Source organism: Bubalus kerabau, chromosome 1, assembly GCF_029407905.1.
Source record: "Bubalus kerabau isolate K-KA32 ecotype Philippines breed swamp buffalo chromosome 1, PCC_UOA_SB_1v2, whole genome shotgun sequence".
In the NCBI taxonomy this organism is placed as follows: domain Eukaryota; kingdom Metazoa; phylum Chordata; class Mammalia; order Artiodactyla; family Bovidae; genus Bubalus; species Bubalus kerabau.
In genome coordinates, this window is record NC_073624.1 from 162,305,609 (window position 1) to 162,327,064 (window position 21,456).

At 53.8% G+C, this 21,456-nt stretch overlaps 1 protein-coding gene across 1 annotated transcript in view; it reads left to right on the forward strand.

Annotated features, from left to right (window-relative positions):
* The first annotated feature begins 1,357 nt into the window (after positions 1-1,357).
* Positions 1,358-21,456, forward strand: part of CDHR1 (cadherin related family member 1) — a 29,982-nt gene continuing 9,883 nt past the window's right edge. The window contains exons 1-13 of the mRNA XM_055587524.1: positions 1,358-1,394; positions 5,236-5,326; positions 8,463-8,712; positions 8,814-9,111; positions 9,239-9,334; positions 10,085-10,230; positions 10,994-11,044; positions 12,271-12,360; positions 13,545-13,631; positions 15,172-15,288; positions 16,368-16,511; positions 18,198-18,276; positions 19,536-19,636. Of these exons, the coding sequence (XP_055443499.1) occupies positions 1,358-1,394; positions 5,236-5,326; positions 8,463-8,712; positions 8,814-9,111; positions 9,239-9,334; positions 10,085-10,230; positions 10,994-11,044; positions 12,271-12,360; positions 13,545-13,631; positions 15,172-15,288; positions 16,368-16,511; positions 18,198-18,276; positions 19,536-19,636 (1,587 nt within the window). The remainder of the gene's footprint in view (positions 1,395-5,235; positions 5,327-8,462; positions 8,713-8,813; positions 9,112-9,238; positions 9,335-10,084; positions 10,231-10,993; positions 11,045-12,270; positions 12,361-13,544; positions 13,632-15,171; positions 15,289-16,367; positions 16,512-18,197; positions 18,277-19,535; positions 19,637-21,456) is intronic.

Genomic DNA, 21,456 nt, shown 5'->3' on the forward strand with positions numbered 1-21,456 from the left:
AATGGGGCTGGTTCATCAAAAGATGCAAACCAAGCTTTGAGACACACATTACCTGAGAAAGAAGAGACAGCTGAGGGTTCAAGGGTGAACCCTCTCACCACCACCATCAGAAACAGACCTTCCAGACCCCTCAATTTTAGTGGACTCTACTCTTGACAGAGATGGTTGAACAGATAAACTATCTTCCCTCCATCTTCTGCTAATAAATAAGATTTCTCCCCGATGGGATAGAAATAGCCTGGGCTGGTCATGTTTGCAATGAAAGACCCACTCTGGGCATCCCAGAAAGAGGGTAAGATCTGACATTTGCTTTGATTTTTTTAAAAACATGTCTTCCTATCTAAAAATTAACCTTAATTGTGTTTCTCCCTTTCCCCCACCTTGACTCTGTCTGCCTCTCTGCCTCTTGTCTGATCTTGTCTGTTCTTGTCTGCCCGCTGCTTCTTCCTAGGACACCGTATGAGAAACTGCAGACCATGCAAACTCAAGTCAAAGACCCGCTTTTGGGTGGTTCCTGGGGCACTTCCACAGGTGTAGTGCGCCCCCAAACAGGCTCCATACCCCTGAGACCCTCACGCTTAATTCTTGAGGCACCCAGAAGCCTTAGGTTCCCCCAGGGTGCTCCCCTCAAAGTCGGGACTGATGACAAAGCCTCTGCCCATGAACCTCAGCTTCCTTTCTTAAAGACACAGCATTTCTTGCCTACCGTGTTGGACTGTGCTCATGATTTTTTTAGAAAAGCCTGAACTAGAATCTTCTGAAAACCACATCATGGATTCGAAAGTCCAAGCTCTGGAATGCCTGTTTCTTGCCATATGGTCTTGGGCAAGTAACTTAGTCCCTCTGGGCTCAGGCTGGCTTCAGAGATACAAACTCCAGTAAGAGAAGACATCCAAGGAAGTCACCAACGGGCTTCCCTTACCCCTTTCAAGCCTCATGGCAGTGAGCTAGGGTGTTGGAGGGCTTCATCTCAGGCAGCAAAGGCCCTCGCATAGTTCCAGAACTCCAGATCCTGGTATCAATCATCCACCAACCTTCAGAGTCATTGTGAGCCAGGTCCAGCCCACCCAGCCTCAGTCTCCATCTGGCCCCTTGCATACAGACAGTCAAGACTCCATCGTGACCTGAAGAGCTACAAATCCAGAGACTTCCGAGCCTGCTAGAGTGAAGGGTAACAGGGACCCAAGAATGGCCAACCAGCAATGCAGAGGCTCAGCTGACCCAAGACACACCTAAGCTCCTAGCTGTCCCACATCCCATGGCCCCTGCAGGAACCCCTGCCTGATTTTCTGTTGTGAGTCTGCTGTAAAGAGCATGCAATGAAACAAACTGTAAATAAATAAACAAAATACACGGCATGTGGTTGTTTGAGAAAACCGGGGGTAGGACCTTGGGTAAGACCTTGGGCTTCCCTGGTAGCTCAGACGCTAAAGAATCTTCCTGCAATGTGGGAGGCCTGGGTTTGACCCTTGGTTTGGGAAGATCCCCTGGAGGAGGGCATTGCAACTCACTCCAGTCTTCTTGCTTGGAGAATTCCATTGACAGAGGAACCTGGCAGGCTACAGTCCATGGGGTCACAAAGAGTCAGACACGACTAAGCACAGCACCGCACAGGAGGCAGGACCTGAGACACAGCTGTCTGCTGCAGGAAACCCACTCACTGAGGCCTCTCCTGCAGGCAACACCCTCATCACAGCACAATCTAACCACGAAAGGGGGCAGGGGGTGGGGAGTGAGGAACAGTGACGGGAGCAAGGGTCTCTGGTGTGCCGGTTTGACACACCAGCACTCCCCAGGATTTTCATGTGATCTGGTCAAGTCAGTTCCCGTTTCTGTAAAATGGAGAGTCCAAGGCCTATTCAGAGAAGCTAACGTGAGGCCCCGACAAGTAGACAGATGTAAAGTGCCCACAAGGGGCCTGGCACAAACAGAGGAGCTTGGTTCCAGAAAACCCCTCCCTGCCTCCCCTGCCCCCATCCTGGAGGGAATGTTTATGTCCGAGTGAACACGCAACTGTGGAGAGGAGGCTCAGAGGGAACAGATGGCCCACGTCTAAGAGGCTTATCCCTCAATAAATTTCCTTCTAATCTGCTTCTCCTGGCAAGGTGAGAAGCCCCTCCCTACATCATCCCATGGCTGTCTGAAAATGCCAGACCCACCAGGTGTGAGGCTGATGAGCAGAAGTTCCCTGGCACCCGGCTATGGGGACAGTGGTCCCAGGGCAAGCCCAGGGTCCTCACCTCATCCTAGGCCAGACCTTTCTGTTCCTGCCAGAAACTCAGTTTGCAAGCTCATCCACTCACCCACTCAGTCACCCATTCCTGGGGTAGGTAACGGTCAGAATTTGCTAGTTCCGAGGCTCAGAGACGAGCAGATTCAGTCCTTGAGGGCTGAGAAGCCTTCACTGCTCTGCACAGTGAGGTAAGAACAGAGGACTGGGCTCAGGAGTGGACCTGAAAAGAGGAAGAGCTGATGCCTGTGCTGATTCTGGGAGAGTTCTAGCTGGAGAAGAAACGGATATGTGTGTGTACGTGTGTGTGTGTGTGTGTGTGTGTGCACGCACGTGCGCACGTGCGTGCTGGGGTAAAGCAGGGGTAAGACTTGAGTGTTTGAGAGGAATCCAGCAACTGGACAGCAAAACAGGGAACAATGGGGAGGTTTCAGTCTAGGACCATAAGAGCCCCAAAGTTATCAGGCATTTAGAGCTTATCCTGAGGACAACGGAGCGGGAGAAAACGCAGGTAGGAAGAACCATTAGGAGGAGATGGAATGAGGTAGAACTAAGGCAGGGCAGCGAGGAAGAAACAGAGGTGAGGGATTTGAGGTATTGAGTGAACAGGGAGAGTCTTATGAATAACGCTATTCAAGGCTCTCAGGGGACTTCCCTGGTGGTCCAGTGGTTAAGATTCCATGCTTCTAATGTGGAGGGTGTGTGTTCGATCCCTTCTCAGGGAACTAAGATCCCACATGCCACAGGCATGGCCAAAAAAGTGGGCGGCGGGGGGAAGGCTGTGGGGACCTAAGAGGATACAAAGAAAACCAGACATGTGGAAGTGACTTTGCATTACAGAACTGGAATTCTCTGTCTCCTTAATGGTCCTCTTGAAGAATCCTAACATATTGGCAGGTTACAGTAGTGTCACTAGAGAAAGTGTGCAATCTCCATGGCAACTGAAGGGGCCCACATGCCCTGACTGGGTAGGGCCCCGCTGCAATTGGCAAGGCACAGGTTTCTCAGACAGACTTGGGCTCAAAGGATGACTCTGTCACGTGTCCTCTGTCATGTGACATCAGGAAGTTCAGACGACCTCTCAGAGTCTCCGGTTTCCCATCTGGAAATGAGGCTAAGACTGCCTATCAGAGGTCCATGAGGGAGAGGAAGTCAGGAAGTAAAGAATGTCTGGCTCTGAAATAGTAGCCTCATTTGCTTCCACTAAACTGAACACATCCAGGACTCTCCACCTCTCCACCTCCACTCAAGACTAGGTCCTCCAGGACCAATTCCATCCCCAGCTATGGCAGAACTTCCTGTTGGAAACCACACACGCTTTACAGCCCTGCGTGCCCACTCACTCTGCTGATTCACCTGAGCTTATCTCTGGGCAGACTGTCCAAGCTGAACCAGGTTCTGGAGTCCCGGCTGGTTAATGTTCACGCCGGACCCCACATGTGACTCCCCTGACTGTGCAGCCGCTTGCCCAGTCATGGAAGCATCATAAAACTTCTAGAATCTGGGTGTGTCTAGGTATATAGTCTGGTCTCCCAAGTGGTGGCTGGACCTTGCCTGTTTACAAGCAGTCTAGTAACATGTGGCCAGCTCCAGAAGCAGGCTTGTTATCAATAGCTCCATCTCTGCATGAGGTCATTGGCTTATCTGCTGTTTAATCTGTCCAATTGCCCTGACCCTCAGGATTTGCAAAGTATGAGCCAGAGAGTGGAAGTTATCAAGCTGTCAGAACTGAAAAGTTCCTTACGCACATAAAAATGCAACTCTTTCACTTGTTCAACTCAGGGCTTAAATATGCTCTGGATATGGGCGTTTATACATGTGCATAGTCCCCTACAGCCTTTCCCTCAATATTTCACACTTTTCCATGTCCTGCCTGGCTCAGCAGGCATTTCATTGTATCCCCTTTGGCTACTCCATTCTACCAGTTTATGGATGGATGGAGGGGGCAGAGCATTTCAAAGGCCTGCAGAATGTCAGCTGTGGACTAGGACCAGGAACCAGGACTCAAAATACTCTCAAGTGTCTGTTTATTGATTCATGTACTCAGTCATTGTTCACCCAGTCAACAATCGCTCATTGAGGACCTCCTGAGGGGCAGGTCCTGTGTGGATACTAAAGCAACCTATGCATGAAACATGGTTGCTCCCCTAAATGATTCATGGCACCCTGGGGGAGACACCAAAGCAGACAGATTACACACTGGATTCTTTTAAGGGCCCTGTCAAGGCCCTAAGGAGGGACCAGTTCTGTCTGGGGGCAGAAGCACCCCAGGGGCAAAAAAAAAAAAGCTTTCTGGAGGAGAAGACATTCTTCGGAGTGTCCCTACCCAGGCTCAGCCATGTGGCAGGCTGCGAGAACAATGGAGACTGCTATAAGGTGAAAATAGGTGACGTCAGGGCTGGAGCCTCTGCCCGCCTGTGTGGATGCCACAGTGACCAAGACCCAGCATTACAACACAGGATCCCAGCCAGGGGTACTAGTTCCAGCTAGATGGGGACCAGGGAAATAGGGGGCAGCCCCAGATTCCTGCCCGCTAGAGAAGGAAATGGCAACCCAATCCAGTACTCTTGCCTAGAGAAACCCATGGATGGAGGAGCCTGGTGCAGGCTACAGTCCATGGGATCACAAAGAGTTGGACATGACTGAGCGACTTCACTTTCACTTTCTTTCCAGATTCCTGCAGAGTCTCTTAGGAGAACAAGTCAGGCTTTAGACAGATAAGAAGAGGAATGTCAGGGGAAACTGAGACAGCCACCCTATACCTGGCCTGGACACAGCAAGGGGACAGAAGGTGGCCACACTTCACAGCAAATAATGTCCAGAACTCCCCAGCCCTGCAGAACCCCCTGCTGTGGGAAGCACCTCCCCAGTTTCAGCCAGCTGAGTACACCTGGTCCAGACCTGTAGAGGACTGTCCTCAGGACTTCACCTGAGCTGAGATAGGCGGAGCCTCACAGTCATGTTCAAAGAGGGTTCATCCCCTGATTCTATGTCTTCGTCCTCAGGACCAAATCCTACCTTAGACCACACCTTCCTGGTCATGAGCGGTCATTTTGTTGGAACTCAGCAACTGGACAGAAGAGCTCAGGATGCCAAGTACCAAGGGCAGATGTCTGTCTCTAGATGGTCTCATCCCAGACAGCTGGGATAGTAGCAGGGTGCTGGAGACCTACCCTTCCCCCTTCCAGAGCAGGGTCATTAGGAAGATGAGCCTGGAAGCAGGCATCTGCTTCTCCGCACAGCCTCAACACCAGAAGCTGGGAGAACTTTTTACCCAACATCTCCTGGTGCACGTGTGCACATATGACCTGGGCATGCATGTTTACATGAGGAGACATGAGTGATGCACTAGTGTATGGGTGTGCACACATGTGTGCACAAATGGGACTAGAACTCACATGTGTTTGAGGGCAGCTGTGTGAATGTGTGTGAGTATGGGGGAAGGCACTCAGATCAGATATGAGCAAAGAGGTCATAAGAGCCTAACCTGGCATATTGGCAGATGGGGCTAGAACACACATGCATGCCCAGGCTGGCAGCTGGCACTCAAATTCCCACTAACAGCTGGACCAGCTGTTGTACATCTACCTGAGGAAGAGCCCTTGGAACCTGCCCTAGAGATGACTGATGGGATATTTCACAGCAGGTGCCGTGGTGGGGAGGTCCAGAGGAGAGGGAGCATGTCACCCTGCATGGGGTGATGGGCGTGTAGAGGACAAAGCAATGGGTGTGCCAAGACTGCCCAGGGTATTTGGGTGAGGGCCATGCCACCTGTCTCAGGGCAGGTGGGACCTTCCTTCCCAGCTATGAGCAACTGAGCTCTCCAGGCTGTTTCCAGACCCTCGGTACCACAACGTCAAGATCAAAGTCCAGGGTGAGAATCTCCATCAAGAGCTGCTGTTTTCCTTTGTTCTTGGGCGCTTTGTTTGAGGACTGGGGCCAGCCCAGAGTGACCAACTCCTTCCAGTTTACCTTAAATCTTACTGGTTCTAGCACTGAAAATCCCATATCCCTGGAAATCCCTTCAGTCCCAGGCAAACCAGGCTGCTAGTCACTCTAGCAGACCTAAGCAGGTACAACTGAAGGGGGACAGTCTTTTTAAGAAAAAGAATATAAACTATAAATACAAAGCTGGGCTATGGAAGGACCAAGCGTGAGCAAGGGGTTCAAGAACTGAAGCGTCAGGAGCTTCATGGTGATTGTCCTCTGCCATGGAAAGAGTTTCAACTATTTTTGCAGCCAGGCTAAACTGGGCATGAATCCACACTCTTTCTCCCACTGACTGTGTGAGCCTGGGCAAGTGACTTACCCTCCCTGTGCTTTAACTTATTCCATTTGAAAGCAGAGCCACTCACACCACACACGCACACAGTGTGTGGGGTATTCCTCTATCCCTCTCTAGTACAAGTCTGTAGACTGGCACTGTCCCAGCATTTTGTAACACAAAAGTTGCAGAAATGTCTGTGCAATTTAAAGTGCATCTTTTCAGCAGACTCACAGATATACAGAATAAACTAGTAGTTACCAGTGGGGAAAGAGGAGGGGGTAGGCAATGTAGCGGCAGGAAATTAAGAGGTGCAAACTATTAGATACAAAATATTGTACAACACAAGGAATATAGCCAATATCCTATAATAACTATAAATAACTTTAAAAATTGTGACTCACTATATTGTACACCTATCAGTTCAGCCACTCAGTCGTGTCTGACTCTTTGCAACCCCATGAACTGCAGCACACCAGGCTTCCCTGTCCATTGCCAGCTCCCGGAGTTTATTAAACTCATGTCCATTGAGTCGGTGATGCCATCCAACCATCTCTTCCTCTGTCTTCCCCTTCTCCTCCTGCCTTCAATCTTTCCCAGCATCAGGGTCTTTTCCAATGAGTCAGTTCTTCGCATCAGGTGGCCAAAGTATTGGAGTTTCAGCTTCAGCATCAGTCCTTCCAATGAATATTCAGGACTGATTTCCTTTAGGATGGACTGGTTGGATCTCCTTGCAGTCCAGGGGACTCTCAAGAGTTTTCTCCACACAGTTCAAAAGCATCAATTCTTTGGTGCTCAGCTTTCTTTATAGTCCAACTCTTACATCCATACATGACTACTGGAAAAACCATAGCTTTGACTAGATGTACCTTTGTTGGCAAAGTAATGTCTCTGCTTTTTAATATGCCATCTAGGTTGGTCATAACTTTTCTTCCAAGGAGGAAGCATCTTTTAATTTCATGGCTGCAGTCACCATCTGCAGTGACTTTGGAGCCCCCCAAAATAAAATCTCTCACTGTTTCTACTGTTTCCCCATCTATTTGCCATGAAGTGATGGGGCCAGATGCCATGATCTCAGTTTTCTGAATGTTGAGCTTTAAGCTAATTTTTTCACTTTCCTCTTTCACTTTCAAGAGGCTCTTTAGTTCTTCTTCACTTTCTGCCATAAGAGTGGTGTCATCTCATATTTGAGGTTATTAATATTTCTCCCAGCAATCTTGATTCCAGCTTGTGCTTCATCCAGCCCAGCGTTTCTCATGATGTACTCTGCTGCTGCTGCTAAGTTGCTTCAGTCATGTCCGACTCTGTGCGACCCCATAGACGGCAGCCCACCAGGCTCCCCTGTCCCTGGGATTCTCCAGGCAAGAACACTGGAGTGGGTTGCCATTTCCTTTTCCAATGCAGGAAAGTGAAAAGTGAAAGTGAAGTTGCTCAGTCATGTCTGACTCTTAGGGACCCCATGGACTGCACCCTACCAGGCTCCTCTGTCCATGGGATTTTCCAGGCAAGAGTATTGGAGTGGGTTGTCACTGCCTTATCCGATGTACTCTGCATATAAGTTAAATAAGCAGAGTGACAATATACAGCCTTGACGTACTCCTTATTTGTAATCAGTACACCTATACCTTATATAATATTGTACATCAACTATATGTCAATAAAATAAAAATTAGTTATAACTTTTCAAAAAATAAATAAAGTGCATCTTTCCAGCCACAGGGCCAAGCCCGAGGGGATTGAACAAGAAAGGTTTCGGCCAATGGGGCCTAAAAATTGCCCAACATTCTAGGACTGCTCATTAACCTTCTCCTTGGCCTGAATCCCTAACTCTTGCTAACAGTAGATGGAGGGAGTCTGCTACAGGGGGATGAAGGAGGGGTAGTCTTGTCCCCCCTCCCGCCCCACTGCCCTCGCCCCTGCTGGGAGCCGGTTCCCCTCAGCTCTGCACCCACTAATTGGTCTCATTAGGAGGCGGGCGGGAGGCTCCAGCGGCGCCGATCCGAGCTGTGTCATCCGCTTAGCGCCCTTGCACTCCCGCCCGCGCCCCCTCCCGCCGCCGCCACCCCCGTCGTCAGCTCTGCACTCGTCGTGCGCCCAGGGCATGCTCCGCGCTCCGGAGCCCGGCCTCGGCTGCGGGGAGCCGCACCACCCGCCCGCGGAGACATGGGGCGCGGCCCGCCGGCCGTCCTGGCCCTGTGGATGCTGTTCCTCAGCCTGGGTGAGTGGCCGCAGGGTCCAGCGGGCCCCAATGGGGACGTGAAATGGGTGCCAGCTCCACCCGGGTGGACCTAGGGACAGTGCTAGACCGTTCGCTTCCAGAGTGGGGCTGGGGACCGGGGACGGGGACGGGGACTGAGCGGGGTGAACGGGAACTCTCGCTGCTCTCTGCTACTTCAGAAGCAGCTTTGGCGGCTGCACTGGGAGCTGTGGGAGGGTGTCCCCACTCCCCGTGTGACCTTGGCCAGGGACCTGTCCCTCTCTGGGTCGCGGTTTCCCAGTCTGCCCACCGATGAAGCTGAAATCGGCCGCTGCCTAGGTCCCAGACACCCCAGATGGTGCGTGTCCCTGAGAAGTCCAGCCCAGTCCGAGCGCACGGGAGGTGGTAGCCCGGGACCTGGTGGGTGCGCTGGGGTCGGGGAGGGGAGTACCGCCGGCCCCACTTGTGGGGCCAGACGGCGCGACCAGCGGGTGCGAAGCTGTTCCTCCGCGTTCCCAGCGGTCCTCTGTCTGTGTTCTCTCCCTAGCTCAGGCCAACTTCGCCCCCCACTTCTTCGACAACGGGGCGGGCAGCACCAACGGAAACATGGCCCTGTTCAGCCTCCCGGAGGACACGCCGGTGGGTGAGTAGCCCTGGCGCCTGCCCCACATAGTCTCCCAGAGGAGCGGCCCACGTTCCCCTGGACACAGGGACCGAACCCGTGACTCCTCCGAACCTATGGAGAGGCCGAGCGCCAGGCGGCAGGCGCTCGCAATCCCTCAGGGTTTAGCGGGAAAGGTCTCCACGCAGTCGTGGAGACCCGAGCCCGGGCAATTCTAGAGATCCCGCCGCAAGCCCAGAAACATGACCAGCCCCAAGAGGCAGGCGGAGGTCCACAGATCCGGGGCTCCTGACCCTCTGTATTTATGACCTTGAACAAAACACTTACTCCCAGAGCCCCAGGGCTCTAAGCTTTAAAACGGCCCAAGAACAATGAATTCTCTGGGATCTGCAGAGATGGGGGAGGAGGAGGGAGATTCGCACTTCCTCTCCTTCACTGGATGGGCAGAACCCTGAGAGTAAGGACAGGTGCGTGTAAAAGGAGCACCTGCTGAGAATTCTCTGAAGAACTAGTCCAAGCATGGGGAACAATGCTGCAGTTGGCTCTCTGCTCCACCTTAATGACTCCTCCCTTTTCCCTCCTCCACCATCTCCAGTCTTGGCTCCAGGCAGAGACCCTAGAGTTAAACCCAGCAGCCCTGAAGCCCTCTGTAGTCTATATTCTAGATTACAATCTGTAAAGCAGTGACTAATAAAGAGGAAGAGAGGGAAGCAGCCAGCAGAGGCGAGGTCAGCAGCCAGTGCTCAGCGTGTCCCCTCTGTCTTCTTCCAGGCTCTCATGTGTACACCCTGAATGGAACAGACCCTGAGGGAGACCCTGTCTCCTACCACATCAGCTTTAACCCCAGTGCTAGAAGCGTCTTTTCAGTTGACCCCAATCTGGGAAACATCACCCTGATTGAAGAGCTGGACAGAGAGGTAGGGGACCTGGGAGGAGCATTGCCTGCGCTGTGCAGAGGACCTCAGTGGCCTGGAAGGTTCCCTCAAGAGCATCCTTGGAGAGGTCTCATAAGTCACAGAAAATTCAGCCAGCAGATCAGGGCTGGAAAGACTGGTTTTAAGGGCAGGTCTGACTTGGGTAAAACTACGTCCCTCTGTGCGCTCTGATCTTGCGGGGGACAGGCTATGTTTCTCTTGTGAGACCCCATGCCAGGCAGGGGAACCAGCTGCCTGGACCCCAGCTGTGGGGTGCTGCCAGCAGACTCCCCCAGCCCAGAGAAAGGAAACGGTGGGGACACAGCAGAGGAGGTGTGACGGTGCTGCCCCTGCCTGTCACCCAGGGCAGGACCGGGGGACCTCCTTCCTCACTGAGGCCCCACGGTATCCCGGGGAGGGTTTGAGACACCACAGACCTGGATCTCTGAGGAACCATAGGATACAGAGAAATGCAGCAGAGATGAAAGGAAGAAAGAGGAACATTTTTTAAAGGATGAAAAACCCCTTCCTTCGTCCTCCAGCACACCGGTTAGCAACTCTCCTCATTCTAGCAGGAGGGTGTTTTATGAGAACTCCTGATGGGTTAAACCCCAAACCGGGTCTCAAGCATGAGCGTAGCCAGAGGTAGCGGAGGAAGCTTTTGGCCACCCTGCCCTGCTCCAGGGCCCCTCTGATGTGCCCAGCTTCGGGGGTCCTCAGGGCACCTCCGACTCCCGGATCCTCACTCTGCCCTTGTGCTTCACAGAGGGAAGATGAGATTGAAGCCATTATCAGCATTTCCGATGGGCTGAACCTGGTGAGTACACACTGCAGCTCCCCCCACCCCTACTCCTCCCCACCTCCCACCCCCCACCCTCACCCCACCCCCCCACCCATCCCCCCTACCCCGCCTCTAAGCACTATGCCCTCCCCCAGGGGCTGGGGGTGGGGGCTCCCAGATGAAGTCCAACAAGATCTGTCCCCAGTGAGCTCATAGGAGAGAAGGGATGGAAGGGAGAGAGCGGGAAGAGACAGACCTGCCTGCTGCCCTTCTGACGGAGCACCCCCACATTCCTCAAGCAGCGCCTCCTCTATCCTGCCCCGATACCACTCCTCCAGCCTGGCTCTTGGCTCCACCCTCATCGCACAAGCTGAATACCTGGGCACGCATCCCTCCTCCCTGCCTCTTCCTACACAGCCTCCACTTGCACCAATCCCTTTTTAGTGCTTCTCAGATAATCCCAGGGGCTCCCCTCCCTCCAAGACTCCCAGACCCCAACCTGGAGCCACCACTGTGCAACACAGTCCTGCGTGGCCACAGTCCCCCGGCTCAGAAGGTGCTACCAGCTGCTGCCCACTACCCTCGGGATGGACCCTAGTTTCAGACTGGCACTCGGAACACCCTCAGCCTCAGCCAGCTTCTCTCCCACATTCGCCCTACCAGCCGTCTAGCCCTAAATCTGCTTCCGTTCTGTTCTCTGAACTCACCTGGCCTTTCACTTTGCGTTTTGCCCCTGCTGCTGCTGCTTCCTGACATACCTTCCACCCCCTTTTCCCTCTCACCCGACAAATGGCTTGCTTCCCAGGCCTCCCTGGTGTCCTCCACTAGGCTGGGTCAGATGCCTTTTCTCGGAGCCCCTGAATGCAGCCACCTAGACCGGTGCCTTTAGCTAGGTTGGGGTGCACGGTGCCTCCAGAGTCATGAGGTGCAGGCCCTTGCCCTCAGCGCCCAGCATGTCGCTGTTGTCAGGCTGAATGATAACACGCTTGTACATGCTGAACTTTGCCCACCACTCCACCCTGCAAATTTCACACCATCAGACAGAACACAGTGCTTGGCGTCAAGTGGTTGCTTAATAATAACATGTGCTTCATGAATGACCAAAAGAGGGAAGGAAGGAGGGAGGAAGGGAAGGAAGGAGGGAAGGGGGAAGGAAGGGGAGAAGGGGGCAGAGACTACACCTGGGGTGTTAGAGGACATTGTTCCTTTATCACCCAGAAGGTCTCACTCTCCCAACTCCTGTCCCCTTTGCCTCTTTTCAGGTGGCGGAAAAAGTCACAATCCTAGTTACTGATGCCAATGACGAGGCGCCCAGGTTTATCCAGGAGCCCTACGTTGTCCAGGTTCCCGAGGTGAGCGAGGGGCCCCCGAGCAGTGTTGATGGACTCCCACCAACCTGTGGCCTGTCCTCTGGACTGACCTGTGACCTGGCCAAGGGGAACTGGGCACTGGAGGGAAGAGCCCCTCCATCACTCACTAACCTCTGGAGACCCCTCCCCTTTGTGTTCCCCCCCCCACCTCCATTGCCATCCCCTCATACATTCATTATTATTCCAAAGGAATGTTTATTTACCATTTTCCATTAGAATTTTAGTGTACTCTTATTGTGGAAGTGTGAAATATACAGACAAGTAGAAATATAAAGAGTTTAAAAAACCACTCTTAATCCCGCCAGCTTGAGACAACATTGTTTAATTTGGGGGAATTTCCTTCTCGTCAGTTCTGTGATTATAGGTTCTTGTTTTCTGTTTGTTTTACATAGTTGTGACCACTAAACATATGCTTTCTGCAGTCTCTTTTTCACTGAATTTATAACATAAGCATGAAGTTGTAATCGTGAAGTTGGGGTACCTAACATTTTAATAGCTTTCCAGCATTTACTGAACTATTGCTTTATGTCTGGATATTAAAGGTGCTTTAAATTGTTGCGATCGTAAGGAACATCAAACTCTGAACTTAAAAGTTCCTTTTCTCTGATGGGAACGACTTGAAATTGCTAGGTCAAAGCGTGGGTACATGTGAGGCATTGTCAGATTGATTTTCCAGAATGGAACCTGTTTGCCTTTACCCTGGAAGATGGGAAAGGGTGTGTCTCCTGGTTCCTGGCCCACACTGGGGATTCTTGCAGTTTTAAATGTCTGCTAATTCAGTAGGAGAACGCTATTCTTTTTGGCTCTAAGCTGCACGTATGTGACCCCTGGTGATACTGAATATGCCCTTGTTTATTAACTGTTTGCAGTCATTTCATATTTAAACCTTTGTCTACTGGGAGCCCTAGATTTCTCTTCGCTCTTTCCCTGCAGCTGTTTTCAGAAGGAGGATGTCTGTTTGTTTCCCCTCTCCTGACCCCACTTTGACTCGAGTGTCTCCTCTACCAAGGCCCCTCCTCCTGTTCATGCTCCCTGGGTCAATGGCCGCCTTTCACCTGTTTTTAGCCCTCACTCCCTTGACCCCACCTTTCCATGCCCCACACCCCAGCTCCCTGAGCTCCTGTCACTGCTCCTGGGACTGACCCTCTGTGGCTGTGGCCCCTCAGGACACACCTTCTGGGAGCAGTATCGCCAGGGTCCGAGCAGTGGACAGGGACACCGGCTCTGCAGGGAGCGTCACCTACTTCCTGAAGGTAAGGTGGGGTGCTCAGGAAGTAACCAGGGGCCTGGGCTGGTGGGGACACCTGGATGGCCTCCACCTCCATCCATCAGGTCAGAGCCTCAGCGATTCCCAAAGATTATCAGAGATAGTGCGTCCCATTCCAGCGAGGTCTCGGTACACTCAGAAGAGGGACCAACAAGTGGGGACATGAGACTGGCCTGAGCAGAAGCCATCTTCCCCTGACTGGCACAATCTGGCTCCCACTAAGCTGACCTGCCTTCCTTTCCCCAGATTTCAGGACCCTCACCTCACCACCATCCAATCCCTTCCCCAGGAGATGTCCTGGGCATTTGGTACCCACACAGAGTAAAAGAAACCTGTCTGGGCCTAGAATTGTCAAGAGGAAAAAGGGAAGGGGAGGCAGCTCTCAGGAGGAGCAGAGCTGTAACACCCCCTCCCCGCCCTTGTCCATCCAATGCACTCTGTTAAAGGCAGAGACCCCACCCCATGTCTCCTGCCTCTCCCCCAGCTCCTCCAGAACCCATTGCCCTCCCCCCCAACAGCTGCTGTTTCCACAGCTCCTCCTCTTCTCTCCACTTTTAATCTCTCGCTTTCACAATTTTCAAGGTAGTATAGCTAAGTGGTTAGAAATCCTGGCAACACCCCTGGGCTCCATGGGTTCTGGAGAGATCCCACCACTTCTCCCACACAGGGGTTCAACCATTACGTGACTTTCCCTGCTCAGCGTCGAGTGGGAAAGAGGAAAGCACATCGTCATTGGATTGTGAGGATTGTGTGTGAATGTGCTAAGTCACTTCAGTCACGTCCAGCTCTGTGCAACCCCGTGGGCTGTAGCCCGCCAGGCTCCTCTGTCCATGGGATTCTCCAGACAAGAATACTGGAGTGGGTTGCCATGCCCACCTCCAGGGGATCTTCCTGAGCCAGGGATCGAACCTGTGTCTCTCATGCCTCCTGCGTTGGCAAAGGGATTCTTTACCACTAGTGCCACCTGCGAAGCCCGTTGTGAGGATTAAACCCATGAGAAGCTCCAGCAACAGCTCTTGACCCACAGTGACCCCCTCTTCAGATCAAAGATCATCTCCTGTCCCCACCTGACCTTCCCCCCACCCCCACCCAGATGCTGCCTGGCTGACCCACAGTCACTTAATGGTGGGGGTGGAAGATCCTGAAGGTTCTCTCTGTCTCTACGGCTTTCAGTCCACACCTCCTCTAGGTTAGAGCATGCTGCTGACCGTTTCCACCTGGGAACTCTGGGCCAGGGTTTAGCCCCGAGCTGGGCCCCGTTGTTTTCCAGCTGAGGCCGAGAGAAAACCTGAGGCCCTGCTGGAACATCTTGGTTGGACTGAGGGATGGGGAGGGGAAGGCCTGAGCTCCAGGAAGGGGGACTCTGGAGACAGGAAAGCCTGACTGCCCTGAAGTTGCACCTAAGCCCCTAGGTCGGAGTTCCTGTGACAAAGGATGGTGAAGACTCCCTTTCAGTAAGCAGAGCGGGTGCTCCTGGGGCCGGCCTGGGCCTGCCCCAGGGCCCAGCCTGCCCCTCGCTCTTACAGAATCCGCACCCCACCGAGTTCTCCGTGGACCGCCACAGCGGGGTGCTGCGCCTCCAGGCCGGGGCCATCCTGGACTTCGAGAAGGCCCGGGCCCACTTCGTCACTGTGGTTGCCAAGGTAACAGAAAGGGAGGAATGGGAGCATCCAGGCAGTCCTCAGCCTCCGTAGGGGGAAGCTGCCCTTGGATGGGAGCAGTTAGGTTCTACGGTGGAGGGGACGGACGGTACCACCGAGACGGGAGTGGGGCTGCTGCTGCTCGGGATCTGTGTTGAGCAGACCCTGCCGGACGCAGACATATTCTTCAGGGACGCTGGTGTCTGTGGGTCGGAGAGGGCGTATTCCCTCCCGGGAGAGGGCGTCCGCCCCCTCAGGACTGACAGGCCAGCCTCCCCTCTGCAGGCCCAGTGGCCACGCCCTCACATCCAACACAGCCCGGCCTCTGGGCGCCTCCGTTTCTCTGTCCAGGCTCGTCCATCCTGCCTCTGCCTGTGTGACCAAGTACCCACCGTGAGCCTCAATTTCCTCATCTGCCCACCCCAAAACTTGACTAAATTCCTCATATTTCTAAAGTGTGTGGTGTAGGGTTTGCAACTCAGCAGGCATTCAAATGAAGTGACTGCTCTTCCCCTCGAGGGCAGGAAACCCCAGCCTTCCTTCTAAGCCCCTGGTTTTCTTTTCCAGGAAAGTCCCTGCTTGTCACATAGGCCACAGGGCAGCCCCCTCAGTGTATGTCAGGAGGCCTGAGCCAACCCTGCCTGCCAGTTTCCCCGTGAGGGCTGGCTTGGTGGGTGCACACTTCTATGATGTACCCTCAGGCGTGGGTCCACCTCATATTCTTTGAAGATTCTCAGGAGACTTTGCGGCTGGACTCCTGGCTGGGAGGAGAGATTTTGGCTCTGACCTCCTCCTCCTCTGCTACTCTTCAGAGATGATTTCCCTGGAGAGAAACCTAACCCTCTTTCCAAAGGAACGCTTTTGAGCACCTGCTGAGCACTGGCTGAAGACCTTCATGCATTATCTCATTTAATTTTCCTAACATCCGTAGGAGGGGGAAAATTATCTCTAAGTGGCATAGAAGCACACAGAAACAGGGCGGGCAGCTGGCCTCGAGGCCAGTCAGTGGCAGGAGCCAGATTCCACGGGAGTCTGCTCGACTCTGGAGCCCAACCTCTCTTCATTCTCTGATTCTTCTGCAGGATGGCGGGGGAAAGCTGCGAGGGGCCGACGTGGTGCTCTCAGCCACCACCGTGGTCACGGTCAATGTGGAGGATGTGCAGGACATGGGCCCTGTCTTCGTGGGCACGCCCTACTATGGCTATGTGTACGAGGACACCCTTCCGGTGGGTAGCTGCACCCCTCAACCCATGGCACCTCCAGATGCCTCCCGCCCTGTCCCTTGCACTGCTCAAGGGTACCCCAGTGGAGATGGTTAGGCTCAGCCCAGGCTCGCTCGCCTCACATGGCGGCCAGTTCTGGATTCACTGACTCAGGCCACACACAGGCCGTTAAGGGGGAAGAAGAAGCTGCTCGTGTGTGGAGCACCTTTTGGGTGCCAGGGCTGTGCCAGGCATGTCTTCACTCATCCACACTTACCCCAGCCTGGCTGCAAGTGTCAGCCATTCCAAAGGGCTGTAAAGAGAGGCTGGGAGGAGAGCTGACGGTTTGGTTTAAAGGGGCCTTTCCTGCACCCTGCACAGGAGGTGAGGCGCCAAAGTTTTGCTTCCTTCCCTTCAAGCCGGTAGCCTGAGGCCCCTTGGGCCAGTAGTTCTCCCACAGTTTGCTGCTGAATCACCCTTGTCAGACATCGCACGCAGGCCTAGCTCAAAGGCTGTCTTCAGCCTCTGCCCCTTTTGGCCTCTCAGTTTCCAGCTCTGGGCCTGGAATCCGAGGGCTGGCCTACCTTCCACCCAGGAGCCGGCTACGTCCTTTACTCAGCCCAGCCCATCTCCCCACCCCACTCTTTTCCCTTCTCCTGGCATGTGGCCATGGGCACAATGCCCCTCGTCTTTCTCAACTCAGCCCAGGTGCCACTTTCCCCTCTATGGTGCACCCATGTGTTACTATGCCCCCCAACCAGACCATGAGCTCCCAGCCAGCAGGGGCTAGGCTGGAGTCAACTCTCACGTAGCTGGCCACAGTTCCAGAACTCTCCATGGAATGGAATTACATCCTCTAGTCTCACTTCCCCAGTTTCTCATTATTTCCAACACTTGCTGAGCACCGTTTATGTGCTGGGTCCAAGCTGAGAAACCACCTTTCCAAAAGTTGCAAGTTGAGTGGCGGAGATGGACACAGAGACGGAGAGAGAAAGGCTGGGCTTCCCCCATGGGGGCTGTAGGGCAGAGCAGGGGGAAGCCCAGACTGTCCTGCTGAGGAGCTAAGGGGGAAAGAGGTGCCAGGAATAGGGGGAGAAGACAGTCAGGAAGCAGCCATGAGCATGGGTAGCCCTCTGGGGTGAAGGGTCTGCCTAGGGAGGTAGGAGAGGGTGGCAGGCAGGGCTTGAACAGGGCTTGTCAGTTGAGACAGCTTTCCAAACCCTTTGAGCAGCTCCTGCAGCCGCAGGACAAAATCCTAGTTCCTGGACTTTGCACTGGACCTCCTCTGCCTGGCCCCTCTCCCGGCTCTCCCTTCAGGTGCTTTTGAAGGCCAAAGACAGATGAGACAGCAGGTGTGAGGCTGGAAGGTGGGCAAGAGAGGTGAGGCCTGAGGGTGGTGTGTGGGGAAGGAGGCTTGTAAGAGGTGTGAGGAGGAGGCCCAGGCAGGAGCCCTGAGTGTCCCTGGGCAGCTATGTGCCAACCCATGTGGAGGGCAAGCAGTGGGGCTCAGGCTGTCCCTCCAGCCCTGGGAGGCCAGGGGGCTATGAGCTCCCTGCAGAGCAAGGATGGGGCCTGGCACAGGCCTGACTCTCGAGTGTGGTGGCACCTCCCCTCTGTGATGGGAGCAGAGTCTGGGGAAGGGAGAAGCCCAACACCCCCCACCCCCGGCCCCCGACATTGGCCTCAGGCAGCTGCTCCTGTTCCTCCCAGGGCTCAGAGGTCTTGACGGTGGTTGCCATGGATGGAGATCAGGGCAAACCCAACCGTGTTCTCTACAGTCTGGTGAATGGTGAGTCTGGGGCTCATTGCTGGGCTGTAGGTACACATCCCTGGGTGAGCAGGGTGAGATCCCCAGTCTCTGTGGGTCCCAGTTTCCTCATCTATAGGCCAGAAGGACAAAGTGCGTGGAGAGGAGAGGCTGGGTTCCTCCAGGAGGCGGCACGTCTCCTTGGGCATCTGCTCTGGGCCCTGCTTGTCGTCAAGTCCAGTAGCAGGGAGCGGCGCGTTAGCTGGGGAGGGGCAGTGGTGTTCCTGAGCTCAGCACACGTGGCGCCAGCTCAGGTTCCCTCACGCTCATGGCCGGATGCTTGTGATAGGAAAGGGTGGCAAGCTGTCTTACACTCTAAATTGCTACGTTTTCTTCTCATTCCTTTAAATGTTTTGGCTTAGAGCATATTACTGAATTAAGTGAATTAAATACAGTGATGATTCAGGGTGTCCTTAATACTCACCCTGTGTATGGATGAGAAAAACTGAGGCTCAAAGAAGCTAAATTATCCCAAGTTCCCACTGGGCTTGAGTCTGCTGCCTCCTTCCACAATTGGGCAACAATTGAGCAGGAGGAGCCAGCTCGGGGAGGGCTCTTCAGCCCTCAGTAGCTGGCACCCTCCTGGTGCCTGGCCCCACACACATGCACACGTCACCATGCCCTCACTCAGATACCATCACTTCCTCTGACCCTGTCCCTGGGACATGCCTGCTGCACACTCCCCTTCCAGCAGCTCACACGTGCACACGTGCCCACCGTCACAGACAGGCTTCTCTCCCAGGCACACAGACCCCTGACTGCCTTCCCTCTCCTCCACAGCTGCAAGCCTGCACACAGCTACCATGCACCCAGCCCACCCCATCTCCTCTGCCACCTTCTTGCCTCTCCCTCTACTCCTTCTCCTCCTCCAGTCTTTTTCTTCCTTCTTCCCATTATTTTCTCCCCTCCCTCCCCCTTTTCTTATCTCCCTCCCTTTGTACTTCTTTATTTCTCCTTTCTCTTTCCATCACACCTACCCACACACGACACATGCATGCATGAGAGAAGCAAAACACTAGGCAACCTGGGAGCCGGAAAGTAGTGACTTGAAGTCCCAGCTCTGCACTCACTGTGTAACCTAAGACAAGTTACTGAGCCCCTCTGAGCTCAGCTTCCTCACTGGCAAGACACAGATAATAATACAGGAGGCTTGAATGAAATACCCTGTGAGGCCTGGCACAACTCCCCTGCGCCACCGTGTGGCCTTGTTCAGAACTGCAGGGCACATCTCTCTGTGACAGGAAGTGATGGAGCCTTTGAAATTAATGAGACGTCGGGAGCCATCTCCGTGATGCAGAGCCCTTCCCAGCTCCGGAGAGAGGTGTATGAGCTGCATGTACAGGTACCTCCCTCGATCTTGGCCTTCTTCACCAAAGGTGATAAAACCCTGGCCGCCCCCCATACCCTTCAGGGCCCACAGTCAGGGGGAGGAACACCTGCAAGAGGTGGTACCTGGTGTGGGGAGCTGAGGCAAGGCAGAGAAGGCAGGATGGGAGCAGCAATGCCTTAAACGTGGGTAGGACCCGGGAAGCAGAGAGGTGTGGGGAGCATTGGTTGGTTGGGGCAGGTGGAGGCATTGCAAGCGAGGGAAGCCTAGTGAGCCAAGGCTGGGAGTGAAAGCACATGATATACCAGGGGGACAATGAGGAGCAAGTGGGACTTGAGCCAGAGGCCACATCAGCCTGTAATGGAGAAACAGTTGGATCCCAAGTAGGGGACAGAGGAGCAAAGGCTCTGAATACAAGGTATGGATTTTTCCTGCAACAGGGCCAGCTTTGTGGCCATGCAACCTGTATGATTACTCGGGGCCGCAATTAGAAGTGTCCCACGCTGGGCTTAATGCTTTGCTCTTGCTGTCTTGAAATTCTTAGCAATTTTCTAACAAAGGGGCAGCTATTTTCATTTTTCACTGAGCCTGCAAACTATATAGCTAGTCCTGCCCAAGAGCAGTGAAGAGCCATGAAAAGGTTTTGAAGAGGATCGGAGTCTTGTAAAAGCTCACTCTGCTCACTAAACTAGAGGGATTCTCAGATTCAGAGAGCTTGGCAAACAAAGATTTCCAGGGCCCGCTACGGGGGATAGGAAAGTAGTATGTCTGGGGGAAACCCAGGACTCTGCATGTTTCGAGCTCCCGGGTGGTTCTGGCATTAGTCCTGGCCTGGCATCTGAAAATCCTGGTTTGAAGGGAATCAGATGAGAAGCAGGGCAGGAGAGCCGTCAGCCCAGGTGATAGATGGCAAGGGCCCATGGAGGTGAGGGAAGGTGGGATGGGAAAAATGGACAGGCTGCGAACTATGAAGGAGGCGGACACCACGGAACGTGGCTGTGAGGGGTCGGGGAGAGGAGAGGGAGGGAAGAAGCCAGTGTAGATCCACACCATCAGAAACACAGGAGGGGAGGCAAGTTGAATAGGACAGGCATGATGCGTTTTGGTGCCTCGGGGACATTCAAGTTGAAAATCCACACCTGAGTGTACAGGTGTGAGCTTCAGACAACATCCACATGCAGGTAGCTGTGAAAGGCTAGGAGGGAATGAGACCGCCCAGAGGAGGGCTGGGGGGAGAGAGGAGCCACTAGCTGGGAACACCACTGCTGGAGCATCCCGACTAAGAGTGAGGAAGAGGGAGGAGCAGGTGAAGGAGAGATGGGGTCAAGACCAACCTGCAGTGTGGAGTCACATTAGCCGAGGGGATGGAGCACGCGGGAGGGTGAGGGAGAGTGGCCGTGCCACATGCGGTGTGGGGATCTGCGTGAAGCATCTGACTTGGGGACAGGCTGACAGCTGAGTGGGAGGAGCGAAAAGGAGGCAGAGGAATAAGTTCTAGAAAAGAAGAGTGGGGCTTCCCTGGTGGCCCAGCAGCGGGGACTCCACCCTTCCCATGCAGGGGTCATGGGTTCCATCCCTGGTCAGGGAAGTTCCGAATGCCTTGGGATGTGGCCAAAAATAAATAAATAAAATTTTTTTAAAAATTAAAAAGAAGAGTTATGAAGCAGCTAGTGTATGACAGAGTGGAGTCCGGGAGGGTGATTAGAGGACAGTAATTTGAAGGCCGGAGCCTGCTTATAGGAAGGGGAAGGGAGCCCTTCCAGGCCTCATGTGACATTTGCCACATGCCCATGAGGTACCTGTGGACACTCAGCCCCGGCTTGCAGGCTGAATTA